This window comes from Pleurodeles waltl, chromosome 7 (genome assembly GCF_031143425.1).
Source record: "Pleurodeles waltl isolate 20211129_DDA chromosome 7, aPleWal1.hap1.20221129, whole genome shotgun sequence".
Taxonomy (NCBI): domain Eukaryota; kingdom Metazoa; phylum Chordata; class Amphibia; order Caudata; family Salamandridae; genus Pleurodeles; species Pleurodeles waltl.
In genome coordinates, this window is record NC_090446.1 from 323,712,118 (window position 1) to 323,728,727 (window position 16,610).

The 16,610-nt window shown below is 40.4% G+C and overlaps 1 protein-coding gene across 1 annotated transcript in view; it reads right to left on the reverse strand.

Annotated features, from left to right (window-relative positions):
- Window positions 1-16,610, reverse strand: part of PTPRT (protein tyrosine phosphatase receptor type T) — a 1,804,620-nt gene that overhangs the window by 104,541 nt on the left and 1,683,469 nt on the right. Inside the window, exons 25-27 of the mRNA XM_069243772.1 lie at window positions 14,670-14,786; window positions 11,120-11,274; window positions 9,862-9,997 (exon numbers count right to left, since the gene is read on the reverse strand). Coding sequence (XP_069099873.1) covers window positions 9,862-9,997; window positions 11,120-11,274; window positions 14,670-14,786 — 408 coding nt within the window. The remainder of the gene's footprint in view (window positions 1-9,861; window positions 9,998-11,119; window positions 11,275-14,669; window positions 14,787-16,610) is intronic.

A 16,610-nucleotide genomic window follows, 5' to 3' on the forward strand; every position in this document is an offset into this window, starting at 1 on the left:
TAACTGCTGGACTCCACCCCAGATCCACACTTTCTGGTTCAAAAATGTAAGACTGGTGGAGCATATATTCAACCTAATTCTACCTGGTTGTGACACTGACTTTGACTGCAGTGGCCTGCATGTCCCTAGCCATTTAGAAGCTGCTAATGCTTTGAATCCTTTCTGGGCCAACGCATTAAGCACATCAGGGTAAACTTTTCAAGTGATGTTATAAGTGCCATGTGCACCACCCGACATCATAGTTGTGGCTTGTTCATGGATTTAATCAAGTGAGGTTGATGTAACATTCTTTGAGGAAGTGAATCTTCAACTCAGACCTTGCTTCAAAAGCAGAAGTAAATGTGCCAGGTGATTCCATGGCCACTTCGTGGTTTCTTTATCAGAATAAGTATTTTGTGCCAGCACATTTTTGTCCCTTGTTATTTTCATCAATTGCAGGGACATTTTGCATATGCCCATTTGAAGGCTTACATTTTTTGCAGCCCCAATGTCTCATTTTTGAAAATCTTCAAGCCTGGGTGAACACAATCAAATTAAGCTGAAGTAGTCACCAAGCTCTGAAACAACAGCTATATCATAGGGACTTTTAAGTGTAAAGGGATTCCAGGAAATATACATTTATCTCTAGAACAGATTGAATGGACTACGCCACTCAAAAGAAACGTATCTAAGGTGTTCAGCCATGTTTCTTCATCTTCTTCTCCAAGTGCTAACACTAATAAAGACTCACATCAAAATACATTGCATTTCAGCCCTTCCAGAGCTGTGACTGAGAGAAATTTTCTCTGGCTTAGTTATATGCCATCTAGTTAGCTCCTAGACGTCCTGAAACAATCCTAACCAAGTGAACATCTAACGCTGGTCTGAGGATGACTGAGGACATTGCTTGTGTCACCCATCGCTTCCTCGAGATACCCCTAAACTTTCTTTATTTGGTGGGGAAATGGTGTCTTTCAGGACTGGATTGGTGCTTATCAGAAACTTTAATCATGGGAGTCCTGAGCTGAGGAGAAACAGTGAAAGTGCCCCAGTGTCCTGCAGAAGAAAGGACACAAGCAAATGACTGTGTGTCCAAGGAGCAACATTGCTACATGTTTTTTAAGACAGGATCAAGATGTAGACGCAAGCACTAGGAAAAACACATTCTTGAATGTAATTCCGGTCAAAGAAATTGTTCAGGAGGAAGGATAATACAACTTGGTGGAATTCTCCAGTTTGCACTCAGAACACATTCAACATGCTCACATGACTAAGAATATGCGTGATTTTGTTGAGTACGGCCACACTCTGCAGGTGCCATTCACTCCTGGTGCAACCGGACAGAATCACTCTGTTATTACTCCGAAGACAGTTTCTGGGATTGTTAGCGTACATACAAAATTAAACACATTTAATAGGATGGAAGGGGACATCTTCTAAGTTTTGGTGGCTTTTTTGACATTTGGCCCACTCTAAATAACCAATTTTAGTACTTTTTCCAGGACATTCTTTCACATACAATACACTCGACTTTAAGGGCTAACTTTATTTTCCTTACTTCATTCTTGATTCTTTTTAACCCACATGAAATGTTATTTTATATTTTGAGAACAGCAATTTTAATTAACACGTTTTTTTTTTTTTACTTTCTCTTGTCTTCATCAAGTTTCATGTTTATAATTGTGGTAGGCTGAATCTTGCACACCATCTATTCCGAGTTCTGCAAATTGTAGACCAGGGGAGACTGACGTTTAGAATATTACTATTTAACCATATATCCAGTTTATTTCTACTTTAGCTAACCTGGACAGTTCAATTTTTCTTCTTTTTTAAGTATGAACTTACCCACCGAAAACTGTGTGGGAGAAACTTTTTTAATTTCTCCGAATTCAATTTTCAAGCAAACTTTTGTTTGTAAATAAATCATAATGAATCTCACTTCTCCGAATGATTGTGTAAGCCTTTACTTTTTCTCAACCTTTTTTCCTCTCAGGATCCTCCAATTTAGGGTTACATAATCTGTATTCTAGGTTTGCATATCTATTTTCTGGAATTGCCAGACACATTTCAATTACCATCTTCTCGTTTCCAGATAACAGTGGCATTGTACCCAGTAAACACAACATGCAAAAAATTATGCTAAAAAATAACGTATTCGTTTTTGGAAACGTCAAAAACAAAATATATTCCCTTTTGGAAATACAAAATGAAAACAAAATAGAAACATTTGTATCATGGTACACCTAAGTTATATATTTTTTGCATATGATGTATTTCATGCCTACATACTTAAATCAAAGTGCTAAAATCTTTTGGTTATTTAACATTAGTTTCATTCATAGGCTTGCATATGTCTTAAAATGGAGTAGTGACACATTTTTTGGTGTTGCTATGTTATGCTATTAAAATATAGCGTTTTCAAATGTAAGTGTTGCAGGTGGTTCGCTGACTGAGGTGTCAACGTACTTAAGTAATCTAAAAAACATAGAGCGGAAGAATTTACAGCAACATTCAAGAAATACAGTCACACCAAACAGGGAGCACTTTCTATATCAATGAAATGTCCTTAGCCTTGTAGACGCATTGCCAAAAAATGAACTGTCAGTCACAACCAGTTTGCTCATGTCTAACTATTGCAAGATCTGGAATCTCAGGTTTGTTTGTCCTTTCGGGTTTAGGAGAAATCACGATTCTGCCAGTAGTAGTTACCATCAGAATCAGAATGCCCAGGATATGTGTGTGATACCACTATTTTTCTAGGATTTCCCTGTGCCTGCCAGAGGTGAAAATTTATAATACCATGGTAATTTTGCTTCAGAGAATAACCGATTCCCATAGTATTAGTCATTTTATTGGGAATTTACAGCATCTGGAGTTTCCTCCAAATTGAAATTAGGTTGTTTTATACTGGATGCCTTCAATTTTTATTTTTTAAAGTGGAGAGCAGGGATTGCCTGGGGCTATCAGTGTGTGGACTCCACCTCCCAGGGCCCTGAGTACACAGATCGTCATTGCGCCAAGAGGTGCTATACCTTTAACAACCGTGAAAGGCTCCTACGGCAGGGGGGAGAGCAGGGCTTGCTTGGGGCTATTAGTGTGTAAACTCCACTTCCCAGAGTGCCTTTGCTCACAGATCATCATTGTGCCAGAAGCCGCTATACCCTTAAAAACTGCGAAGGGCACTCACGGTGCAAGGACAGCAGGCCTTGCCTGGAGCTATCAGTTTGTGGACTGCTTCCCAGGGCGGCTCAGCTCATGGATCGTCATCACAGTTGGAAGCCCTAAACCTTTGAAAACTGCGAAAGGCTCCCACTGCGCATGATGCACCAGGCCGGTCTTTGCCCATCATCACCCAGAAGAGGCCAGACAGGGCCCTCTCTCATGCTGATTATGAATCTACTTCCCAGTAAAAGAATAATGTTTGCCACTGCTTGTGTCTAAATACGAATTTCAATATTAAGGAATATGGCAACATATTGCTTGTAAGAAGGATGTGGTGCGTGTGCTAAGCGCCACCTACCGGTTAAAAATCTTACAGGGGACTGCATTATAATCAACAGTAAGTCACCATCATTGGCTAGGCATTTGGTCTGAACTGTGGAATCACTTCATGGCAGGGACACAGGAATGAGAATCATCCCTCTTGTTTTTTCTATAGCCATTTGTGCCCCAAACCCTTAACTCCAACATCTAGGGGCCTGCTGCACTGGGAGCATTTCGAAGTGCCACAAAAATAGATTCCCCCCCTTGTCAGTCCTTGAACAAAATGATTGACTACTGGTTATTCCCACCCGATCCCCTGAGCTTTTGGCAAGCAGGCCACCTTCATCCCCATCCCTCAAATCTCTGGCAGGGTCTGGGTCAAAACTGCTTTCAGAATCCACTTTAAGGGTTCTTTGTTGGAATGTGACTGTTGTTAGGGCGAAGTGCCAGAATCCTAAATTGTTAAATATTCTCACTAAATTTGATGTGATCATGTTACGAGAGACCTTGAGGCAAGAACTGATTACCTTGGTTGGGTGTGAATGCTTTTTCATGAAAGCATCTCCCTCCACTGGTAAGAGAGCACATTGTGGGTTGGCCATTATGGTTCATATTTCAAAAAATCTTAGGGTTATTCCCGTCCCCCTTAGACATACCAGGATCCAGATTTTATAAGTGGTTGTTTCCTAGAGTTAACATTTTTTGTAGTCAATTTTTATAACTCGGCCTGGGTGTCATATCAAGGTCTTATTTCAAGCCTCATCAGTTCTTGAGGCAAGATCACTCAATTGTTTTAATGATATATTGAGGGTGATTTCAATGCGAAGTTAAGTATTAATCAAATTGGAAACAATCACTTTGTGGAAGAAGATGTTTCCTTTTCCCAGTCATCGTCTGACCATAGGGGGAGAAGATTGCTAAATGCTTTGGGAGATGCAATTCTATGCAGTGTGATTGTCTCATGGCCTCATTTGCTTGCCCAACATTCCACTTTTGATGACAGAGGTAGGGAAACAATTTAAGTTTTTGCGTATCGATCACTGATGGACATCATTAGTTCAGGCTGGGTTCACAAGACTTGTTTTAGCGTAAGGTTGCCAATACTGATGTGTGGCAAGTTTCTAACCCAGCTCTAGGTCCTAACGATTTGATCCCCCAGGATAAGTGCTCGAGGGTGAAATGGCGTAGTCTTTCAGTTTCGAGTTTCCCAGAAGTCTAATCTAGCTATTATCTTAGAACTTTTATTATTCCCCGATCCATCTCCCGTCTCTGCCTTGGATGCTTTTCTTGTCCTAAATAATTCTATAAATGCTACCATGTGTCATATGTCTGGAGGCCAGAGAACTGTTCATGAGGGCTGGTTTAATAAGGCTTGTGTGTTGGGAAATAGACAGCTCCTTGAGGCTCTTAATTCCAAGAGCCGAGATCAGTCTTACATTGCAGCAGCAAGAGTGGCTTATAAGACTGTCATCCGTGAAGAGAAAGCAGCCCTCAAAAAAGCATCCCGGGAGTGCTTAATTTCTACAGGTAAATCCAGGGATTCCAGGGGATTCTGGTTCATTGTGACCGAGAAGCAGCATTGGGCAGGTGCTCCTGATGACATTGGTTCCTCCATTGTTCTTGATCAGTGGGTAACTCATTTTTGGAAGGTCTATGTGTTTGATGAGAGTGTGTCCATGATTGCTGAGGAGGTGGATCGTTTTTTCCCTTTAAACACCAGTTTTGAGGGGGCCAAGGTTAGGTTTGTGCCACTATCTGAGCCAGCCCTTCCAATAAAGCTTCTGGCCCAGATGGGATTCCTTTGGACCTTTACAAGGCTGAGGTCTCCCTCTGGGCCCCTGTTTTAACAAATGCCTTGAATGCGGCCACATCATGGAAATCCACAGTGATGGTCCCTCTTTTTAAAAAGGGAACCATCATGACCCCAGGTGTTCTCAAACTATCACTCTGCTAGACACAGTTGTAAAGGTCCTGGGGCACATCTTTCTACAGCGCACAGAAGATGGGGCCAATACCAATAATACTCTGTCCAGCTCAGTGTTGATTTAGGGAAGGAAAGGGTACCTTGGAGCAGTGTTCAATATTAATTTTCCTTATCTGTAAATATGTGGTGGTCAAAATGGGGACAATCCATTTAGCCATTATGGATCTTAGCTGTGCTTTTGATCAGGTAATTAGGTCCAAACGCTGGCAAAATCTAGCCGCTCTTGGGTTACCCTCTCCTTTGATTGATTTTTTAAGATCTTTCCACATAGATGTTAATGCCTCTGTCAGAAACGTGTTAGGGTGGATTATGACCTTCCATGTGGGGTCAGACAAGGCAGTGTGTTGGCACTCATCCTTTATCTATTGTATTAGAACGGCCTGAATAGTTATCTGTCAGCAAATTGAAAAGATCTGCCCAAAGTTAAGGCCGCCTATGTACCCTTTTTGCTGTACACGGACAATGCTGTTTTGTGGTCCCGCACAGCAAATGGCCTTAAAGAGCTTATGGATCTATTTGTTAGATTCATGGACGAGCTTGGTCTGGATATGAACACCTCAAAAACCCATTATGGTAAGCAGCAAGCTAAAACTAGATCCTTAGCTATCAAGGGGAAAAATGTAACTAGGGTATTGTCATTCTCCTCCATGGGGGTCACTTTTGACCAACTAAGAAATTGGTGGCCTTGCTTTCCAATCTCTGCTTCTGCTTCAGCCAGGGCTGCGGTGCGTTGCCTAAATTTGCCCTCACAGTAGGCAGTAAACCCATCCTGTCCATCTTACAGATATAGAAAAATGAAGTGTCTCCCCGTGTTGTTGTGTGGAGTGGATATTTGGGGGACATGTAACTGCAGACCCATCCTGAATGAAGAGAACCATTTCTGTTGGATGCTGTTGGGGTTGGGCCCTTCAAGTCCCAAAGTCTTCGTGCATGTGGAATTGGGTTTGGATTATGTTGAGGATCATGTGAAACTAGCCCGCTGCTATTGTGGATTTCAGTGCAGTGTGGTGATACTACGGCCTTTAATAGGGATGTTATTGAGGAATGCCTAGGGTGTGCTTATGGCCTGAAGATCCCTTGGCTAAAGTATGTCAAGTTTGCGGGTCAGTCTCTCGGTCACCCTGATCTGTTCAGTAACCCCGAGTGCATAACCAAGATGGACAGAAGGATAGGCAGGCATCTCGTTCTGAACCATGCAAGGGAAGAAAGGGAAAACAAAGCTCTTACTAAACCCTCTATGCACTCCTTCATGCCTTTGGAAACAGTGGATGGTCCCAAGCCATACCTTAGCTCTGCTAGGCGCCCATGGGACAGATCCCTCCTCACCATAATTCGGTTGGGCTCAATAAGTGCCCATATTTGCTTTCTCCCTGGTCAATACGATTCTAATGAGATTTTAGTGTGTCCCTGGGATGGCTGTGCACCTAAGACACTGGAGCACGCTAGGCTGGTTAGAGACATTTTATTTAATCTAACCAGCCTAACGTCATTTTTTGGTGCAAATCCCCCTTCTTCCATACCTCTAGCCCCACACGTCTAACGTCATTTTTTTTTAGAAGCTAGACTACCCCTTGCATCGGCTTGCACCATTCAATAAATATGGTGCCCAGCTGGTGCTGAGAAATGGTGCAAGCTAGTGTTAAGCTTTTTGGTGCAAAACTGCGTTGGGGCAGTTTTGCACCAAAAAGTATAAATCAGGGCCTATATGCTTACCTGTACCTACCTATACTTACCTGAGATGGGGTCCTCCATCCTCTGCTGTCCTTCTGGTGTGGGTGGGGGTGTCCCTGGGGCCTGGGGAGGGCACCTGTGGGCTGATTTCATGGTGTTCCACCATGGAAATAGGCCCACAGGTCCCCTAATGCCTGCCCTGACCCATGCGTTAAATAATGGTGCAAAGCAAGCTTTGCACCATTATTTGACCCCTCCTCCCTCCATGCCTGATTTTAGCACAGGTGGATAAATATGGCACTAAGGCCATGGAGTCATTGTTTTGCACTGGAATGCCTACTTTGCATCTCATTTAAGCGAATTAGGTTTCCACGTCCAAAAAATGACTTTAACTCCACAAATCTGGCACTAGACGGGTCTAGCGCCAAAGTATAAATATGGAGTTAGTTTTGCACCGAATATGTGTAAACAAAATGACGCAAATTCGGCGCAAAACAAGTATAAATATGCCCCTTTATCTTCTTTTGTAACTATTATGATCTTTTAAGTTGCAGACACTTGTTGACAATCTTGAAGACCAGGGATTTTTAGCAATTTCAGTCTGCATTCCTGTATTTGTAGATGTTAAATGTTAAATGTTCATGGGGTGGTGCTGGCTGTTTCCTCCTTGTTGAAGGGTGTGTTGTCCTGGAAGACGATTTTGAATTTTTAACCAGCTTGGGTATTGTCCATGAAACTTAAGTGCTGTGAATTCCCAGTTTTAACTTTTTAGCTATGGGTAGTTTTATTGTGTCTTTTAGAACATGTTGGATTGTAATTATATTTGTGTTCTTATATAACTATTTTTATAATTGAATAAAGATGAGTTGACTGAATGATTGTTAAAGCGTACACTTGTTAAAATTCTGTTGTATGCCCACATTCATTTTGAGATAGCACGCCGTGTCATCATTTTGGCTGTTTCCTTCTGTTCTCTAATGTATTTGAGATACACGAATAAGCAAACGTACTTGGTTGGCACCGACAAAAAAATTAAATGAACAGACCCGTCTGTCTATGTGCTTATTTTATTCTGCTGCTGCCTGATTTTCCTGTATGTGAGCTAGGCGTGAAAACAACTGAGCTATTAGCCTGAGCATCCTCGTGATGACAAGTGACAAATGCCTTTGTTGTGTTTATTTCTATGTTTTCAATGCGCATCAATGCGCGATGCCTTTGTGAGTTTCAGAACCACATTTCCTTGCATTCTGTTGTTCATTCTGACAAGTAATGACAGCACTGTGCCAATTCTGTGTTTTTCTAAATATAGAAAAGATTTTGAAAGTTTGCAGAAGTTTGCAAAATTCCTAAATTCTGTTCTCTCCCAGCATTCTAACCACAATCCAGTTTCAAAGTGGTACGGCCTGGGTTCTGATAACCTGACTAAGGGCCACATGTAACAAGCTCGTTTGCAAATGCAAAAATGCCTTTCAAGATGTATGAAAGGCATTCGCTGTACAATTTTAAGGAATCGCTAACATAGCGAATCCTTAAAATTGTGACCCCATTTAGAGAATCGCAAACAGCGATTCTCTGAATAGGCAATCGCAAATAGAGAATTCCTATTTGCGATTTCCAAGCATCAAGCATTTCCTAAATGCGAATTGGGCATTTAGGAAATGCAATTACCACCAAATCCAATTTGGTGGTAAGCATGTGCAAACTAAAAAAATGCACATGTAGCGCACACATGCCCCTAAGGCATGTGTGTGCTTCACATGTCCGCAAAATATTTTTTTGGGGTGTATCAGAGCGGTCCTTAGACTCCAGCACCATGGGATTTGCATTTCCTAATTTGCGAATTTCTAACTGGAATTCACAAAATGGGAAATGCAAAACCATTCGCACCTATGGGCCTACAGGCCCATAGGGTTGAATGGGGTCGCATTCTCTATTTCCAATTTGGTAATAACATTTGCGAATTTTAAGAAACCGCTATTACCGAATAGCAAAATTCATACATACCATTTTGCATTTCTTAAATAGCAATTTCTTAAAATTCGCTATTTAAGAAATGCAAATCTCAATTCTTTCTTGAAGACGCTCATACTGACTACACCCTCCTGGCCAATACTGCACTTGAGGGTAAGAGACCAAGAGAAATGTCAGACAAATGAAACCCTTTTTGTAAATTAAATCTATAGAACAAGAGGGAGAAGGAGTTGCAGAAACACAATTTGGATAAACAAGAGTGTAAGCACCTAATACGGCATTCATGCTTATTTAATAAAATTAACGGAATTTAAGAAACAAAGAGGGAATAATCTCACCTCTTTTTGTAGTTATCCCAGCAAGAGATTGAAATGCAGCCAAGTTCCCTTCGCAAAGAAGACACACCCTCTTTACATTATTTTGGTAAAGTCAGAAACTAACACGACTCATCAGAGTGATTTCAATGACTACACATCTCTTTTATTCGTAGGAGACACTAGACAGCAATTCCCAGCCAGGAGAGTGCGGTGTGAAGCACTTACATCTGGTCTAGTCCCTTCAAACATCCTCCATGAAGAGGTTCCCCTCAATCCGACCTTCCATACTTTAGACAGAAATGTGAAACTAACTAGTTTTTCAGCAGTATATAGTAATAACATAATCTGTAACCCCCTCCCCATATAGAAATTCCTTTTTTGCCCCTGTGGTGTTGGGCTTTAAAAAATACAAATCTTAACATGAAAATGGGGTAGTCACAGAGCCTCGACACCTACCTCTGTCTGAACCATGTTTACCCTTTGGGACCGCAACTCTCTCACACAGTTAAAGACATCCACCACGCCTTCATTCTCTGCCATGTCCAGCATGATATCAATGGCAATAAAGCAGCCCGTCCTCCCAGCACCTGCACTGTAGGAAATAAAAACACCCAAACAGCTTAACGAAGTACCTGGTCAGGGTGACCAATTGCAGAGAGCAGAGCCAATATATTGCCAAACAAAGAAAATCAGCTTCTCACGCACAGCTGCTGCCCACTTCTTTATAATTATTAGCAAATGTTCTTGGCTTATTGTCTGCACAATTAGTAAATACATGCATTCACAACAACATCATATTCTTTTACAGAATGCAAGTCAATATACCGCCATCATAGAAAGAGTTCACAAAAATAATGTTAGAAGAACTCATTCGCTCTAGAGTATTTGGGAAGCTACACATTACCCTCAATGACGGTCCAGCCAACAGGGTTTTTTTCTCAGTTGCAATGAAAGACCTACTGGGAATTATTGCTTGGCTACAAGAAAAATTTATTGTATATCCCTCAAATTCATCTATGTGATTCCAAAAACTCTCATAACAATAAAAGCTATCTTGACAAATCCATTTTGATGAATACCATTTTGACACTTTTCACCCTCTTTAACCTCACACTAAACCTTGTTTCTTTTTCATTTTTCGCCATTTTCCTTCTCCTGCCTGATTCCCACTTGTCAAACCACACCATCAAATATAACTAGACAAATTCGATATATATTTCCTTTCCTTTCCTCTGTGATCCATTAGATCCCACCTTGAACATTTACACCAACTCACAGAAGCTAAATGATAAAATTCAATGTTCTTGAATTTTTGAATTCTTGAATTCCAAAAAAGTCAAAAGTTTCAGCCTACTGTTTAGGGAATTCAACTATTTAGGACTGTTAGTCATGGCATATCATGGCGTGTATTATGGATGGACAATGGAATCTAATCATAACCCCGAAGAAAATAACTACTACTTCCAGAAACCTGTCATGGAGTTGGTTTGGTGAGATACCTAGTGCCTTGTTTGTTTACATGAAAGGTGAACTGGATTGTTCTATGTATGCATAGGCTACAATGTGGAGGACAATGAATCTCCATTTCAGTGCATCCTGTACACAAAAATATATATCAAACAATATCAGAGAAAGAGTCGATCTAATGAGAGAAAAGCATAAGTGCAAACTACATTAAGGGCAGTTTTTCTAAAGAAAGAAATCCATGCAGTACCTGCAGTGCACAGCAACAGGCCCTGCATCTGGTGGGTTCAGGAACTTCACTTGTCGTATGAAGCCTAGAAGACCAGTGGCATAGCAGGGCACCCCATGATCAGGCCAGCTGGTGAAGTGAAACTGGCGGATCTCACGGATTTCATGGTAGCCTTTCTGAGGGGAAAACACAGTTCTGTACAATTTGGTCATATCCTCACTACCTCTTTGCTTTTGACCATATATCACAGCAGGTTTCATAAACATGTTCCCTTTTTAGATCTGGATAGAGATAGATTCTATGGACTGTTAACACTCATGTCATCAACACCACTAACACAGACAGAGGGACTTTGTGTCAGTAACATTTAACATTTGTTCATTTGAGTCAGCCTACATAGCATACTACTTGAGGAAAGTGATATACCACTTTTGGGTCTGACCAGAGTATTTTAGTGTCACCATTAGCTATAGTCTACTTAATCTATTTTCCTCTGTCTAAATAGTGCTTCCAGTTGGTGTAAATGGATGGTGAAACAAAGCGCCTATGCAGTGCAACTGAGGTGCATTTTTGCTGCTAAAACTGATGCTTCAACAATGGTGATTGTGCACCTAGAATCTTTTCTCCTGAGTTTAAACATGCTCCTTAATGTGGTATCTCAATGATGTTTAACTTGTACAAATGATGGTTTTGTGCCTAAAATGATTTTAGAGATAGTTGTGATCTGTGTTCACAAAGGTTCTCCATATTGCACAAATGGTAATTTCAATCTGTTGTCAATCAAATCTAATATCATACTGATGTATAACTATTACATCTTCTGTGACAGCTAAATGAGAGAGCACTCCTGCTGACTTTACACCAATAGCGATGTTACACCTAAATGTATCAGTGCATCTAATTTTGAATTTTGTTCCAAAAAGAATTCACAAACCAGTTCTGAAGTTGCACCTCAATATGATAGGTGTCCTACGTATGATCCCAAAATACTACCTGCTTTGCAACAAGTGTTAGTTTACACCTAAAATGTTTTTTTTTAGATAAGAGTCATTTGATTATATTTATATGTGCTTTGCTTTTCTTCACATTTTCCACAGTCATGCTGAAGTCGCACAAGAGGTAATTTTGTATCTAAATCTGATTTTGCACATACATGTAATTTTTGCTTCTTAATGAGTTTTTGCTCCATAATTTATTTCCAAACTTGTTCTGATTTTGTGGACAAGATGTGTTTTTTTCATTGAAATGAGTTTTTCCACCTAAATGTGTTTCTATCCTGTTGCTGATGTTGCTTCAAAAGTGATTTTGCACCTACACATAATCCTCCACCTAAAAATGGTTTTGTGCCTAAAGGTGTTATTGCACTTGGGTATTAAATAAGCACTCATATGTGTACTTAATCTCCTCTTAATGTTACACCAAGGGTGAGTCTGCACTCAAATGTTCTTTGTCATGTAAATGTGTTTTCCTCATCAATGTGATTGGAGCCATTGAAGTGTTTCTACACTCTTGACGATGTTGCACCATGAGTGGAGTGATTTTGAACCTATAAATATTGTTTGCACTTAAATCTGCTTTGCATATATTTCTGAATTGTGTTCCTGAAATAGTTTTACACTGTTTGGTGTTAAACCAGAAACACGTTATTTTGCGCCTCAATGATCTATGAAAAAAATGTGAGATTATGCTGAAACACACCTTTTATGATTTATTTGACATCTTGGCATCTCATTTTCTCTGAGTGATCCCCCTAAAGATCAAAAGTCTGCACAGTTTTCTATGATCTTGTCAAAGAGCAAAACATAAAATGTTGAGCACTTCATCATTGATTACACTCCAGGATATGTTTACCAACAACACAGAGATCCTATTCTGTCCTTGACTATCCCAAACTACCATCAATTACCACAACAAAGGAACATGGATGGCTATCCCAAACACCTTAAACAGTGACAAATAGTCTTAGGCTGAGCTCACATTAAACCCGAGGTACACTTTTTTCTTACTAATTAATTCAGTCCTGAGCTGATACATTATGCCCTTTCTCCCTAGGCTCAAAGAAAACAAAACTATATTACAGGAAAAACTATCTAGCCCAGGTTACTATAAACAGAAGTGTGAGCCTCACATAACCCTGTAAGAATAGTAAGATAATGACCCAATCCTTAGATTTCAACTTTCATTTTGTCACCATTAGCTCTAATACACCCCAACTACCCAAATACATTGTTTACACATATTCCACAGCACCAATTATTACCACAATCTCCTTAGCGAGTTGTCCTAAACACAAAGATCGAGAAACACATGAAGCCTAAGCACATTCACCTCTGTAAACCCAGTGACCCATCTCCAACACAGGTTTGTCCCAGACTTTGATCTTGATGCTATTGCAATCACAGAAACCTGACTCTGGGCATTCTCCACACCACTTTCTTTCCATTAGCAAATACCACCTCCGTCAATAGAACAGAAACAAACTGATTGGTGGTTGCCTTTGTCCCGGAGAGTTCCATACCAGCAAACTGATTTACTCTATAAAATCCAACTAATTTTACTGCCTCACTATTCGATTACAAACACAAAAACACAACAAACGTTTAAGTGCTAAGGATGAACACTTCATACATCTTACAGCACCGAGCAGTCAGTAAAGCGATTTTTGTTGATGGTTTATTTGATCATGGGACTACCCAATTCGCCTACCAGTGTGATCAGATTCTCCTGGTAGATATCTGTCTCCACTGTGAAAAATATAAAGACACTCACATACCTATTCCTCCACAGATCCTTCCTGAGAGCCAATAACATCTGTATTGTTTGCATCTTTCATTCCCACAATAAGGACTTAGGGCATATAGAAACCTCTAACCTTCTCAAACTAGATTGGTCACATGAGTACCTTTTTTCTTTCAAAAACCTAAACTTAACACACCTTCGGAAAGGCAAAATCTAGGGATTTCGAACACATTGGCAATAAACAAATAGCAAAGCCAACCTGTCTGGTTTAAAGTGTGTTAAATTATGCAAACACTGTGTGGACAAATACAAATAGAGTATTTGTGTCATGCGTATGTTCACGAGCCTCCTTTGAGCCCTCCACGCTATTCAATGACTTTCAGGCTGACATGTTGCTACCAGGCGGTCCTGGCAAACTCACAGACTTACTAAAGATGCCAGTGAATGCTTTCTTCACTGCTTAAGCACTTGCTACCGCAGCAGATATTGGTCATCACAAGTCGCGATTTGCTACTGACATAAACTGATTAAGAGAAAATCAAATAATAGCCGGGCACAGCGGTTAAGAGTGTGTAAAATGACGGTTGTCAAACATATGTCATTGAAAATATGATTTATTTTTTAAATGGACAACCATGTCAAGACCTTATTTCATATTCAGAAAACGAGTGCTATGACCTGTGCTGCTTTATAAGTGAAGGTTCAGAAAAATGAGTAAATGAGCCCAATGCTTTGGCACCTAACTAGCTAGGAAAATCGTTAGGCACAAAACCTAGCCCCAGAGAAAGTACCTAGACCAGAGCAGGACAGCAAGAAGGGACGAGTAACTTACCTTTTGAACAGTAAACGTGCGTATCACATACTCCGCCAGTGGCTCTGTCTCGATCAGTGCTACTTTAATATCTCCGTAGAACTCTGTGTCATCTGGCCAGTATCGGACACATTTTACCTGCATAGAACGGATAAAGACACAAATATTTAAGGTGTATAGGTAGATAGAGCGCAAAACACAGGTAGAAAAAAAACAAATAATGAAAATGAAAACAGAGAAAACAAACAGAAGGAAAATTGAATAAGAGATAGGAGGACAAGTAAATTTCATGAAAGATGGGGTAGTAGTCATAGGAACCAGAAAAAAAGAGAAGTGCGAAGTTGTAAGGTAAATAGACCTAAAGTAAACGTTATCAAAGAAGAAGGAGAATGGAAATTGAACGTTACATCATACCTTTCCAAAACATCTTTTGCATAAATCACTTTTCAAAAACACTGGGGCATATTTACGAGCCCCTAGAGCCACTTTAGCGCCGCCTTAGCTTAATGTTTTTGATGCCAAAGTAGCGCTAAAGTGGCTTTTTTCTACACGCCATTTTACAAAGTGGTGCAATGTATCCATTGCTAGACTTGGTAAACCCTTGCGCCACATTATGCCTGCACCAGGGATAATGAATGCAAGTGGGGGAGTTCTGGTACTAGGAGGTCCTCAAAAATGGTACAGTGAAATTTAACAGATTTGACTGCACTATTTCTGGCATAATTTTTAATGCCTGCTCAGAGTAGGCGTTAAAATGCCACTCTTATAGAAACCAATGGGCCTCCTTGCACTTTTCTATTGTAGCGTCAACATTTTTGAAGTTAGTGTAGCAAAGTGCCACAATCGCATCAAACATTTTTATGCTATTGTGCTAACGATCGCCACAGTGCGCCATATTATAAATACGGCACAACCATGGTGTCTTTAGGTGCCTGTAGGGGGGCAGAGAAAAAGTGGCACAGCTGTAATGCACCACTTTTTCTTGACCCCTTCGCTGTCAGGCCTTTCCCTCCGCAGGTGGCAGGACTTTCTTTTGGCTATTTGGGGCAGTTTGCACTTAAGCCCTCATACCTTTTAGTCCACATAAGCTACCCATGCCAAATTTGGGTCCTTTTTCCCAACATCCTAGGGATTCTAGAGGTACCCAGAGTTTGTGGGTTCCCCTGGAGGACACCAGAAAGTAGCCAAAATACACCAAAACAGTTGTTTTAAAAAAAAAAGAAAATGGGAAAAAAGAATGCAGAAGAAGGCTTGTGTTTTTTTCCCTTGAAAATGGCATAAAAAAAGGGTTTGCGGTGCTTCAGGGCTTTCAAAAACAGGCAGACTTGAATCAGAAAACCACATTTTTCAACACAATTTTGGCATTTTACTGGGACATACCCCATTTTTACTATTTGTTGTGCTTTCAGCCTCCTTCCACTTAGTGACAGAAATGGGAGTGAAACCAATGCTGGATCCCAGACAGCTAAACATTTCTAAAGAGTAGACACACTTCTGAATTCAGCAAGGCGTCAATTGTGTAGATCCTACAAGGGTTTCCTACAGAAAATAACAGCTGAAATAAAACAATATATATAAATTGAGGTGAAAAAAACCAGCCATTTTTCTCCACGTTCACTTCTGTAACTTTTTCCTGTGATGTCGGAATTTATTTTCGAAGGCAATATATCGTTACGTCTGCTGGACTCTTCTGGTTGCAGAGATATATGGGGCTTGTACATTCATCAAGAACTCTAGGTACCCAGAGCCAATAAAGGAGCTGCACCTTCCAATGGGTTTTCATTGTATACTGGGTATACAGCAATTAATTTGGTGAAATATAAAGAGTGAAAAATAGGTATCAAGGAAACCTTTGTATTTCCCAAATGGGCCAAGATAAAGTGTTGAGAAGCAGTTGTTCTTTGCACATCTCCGAATTCCGGGGTCGCCATTCTAGCATGTGAATTACAGGGCATTTCTCAA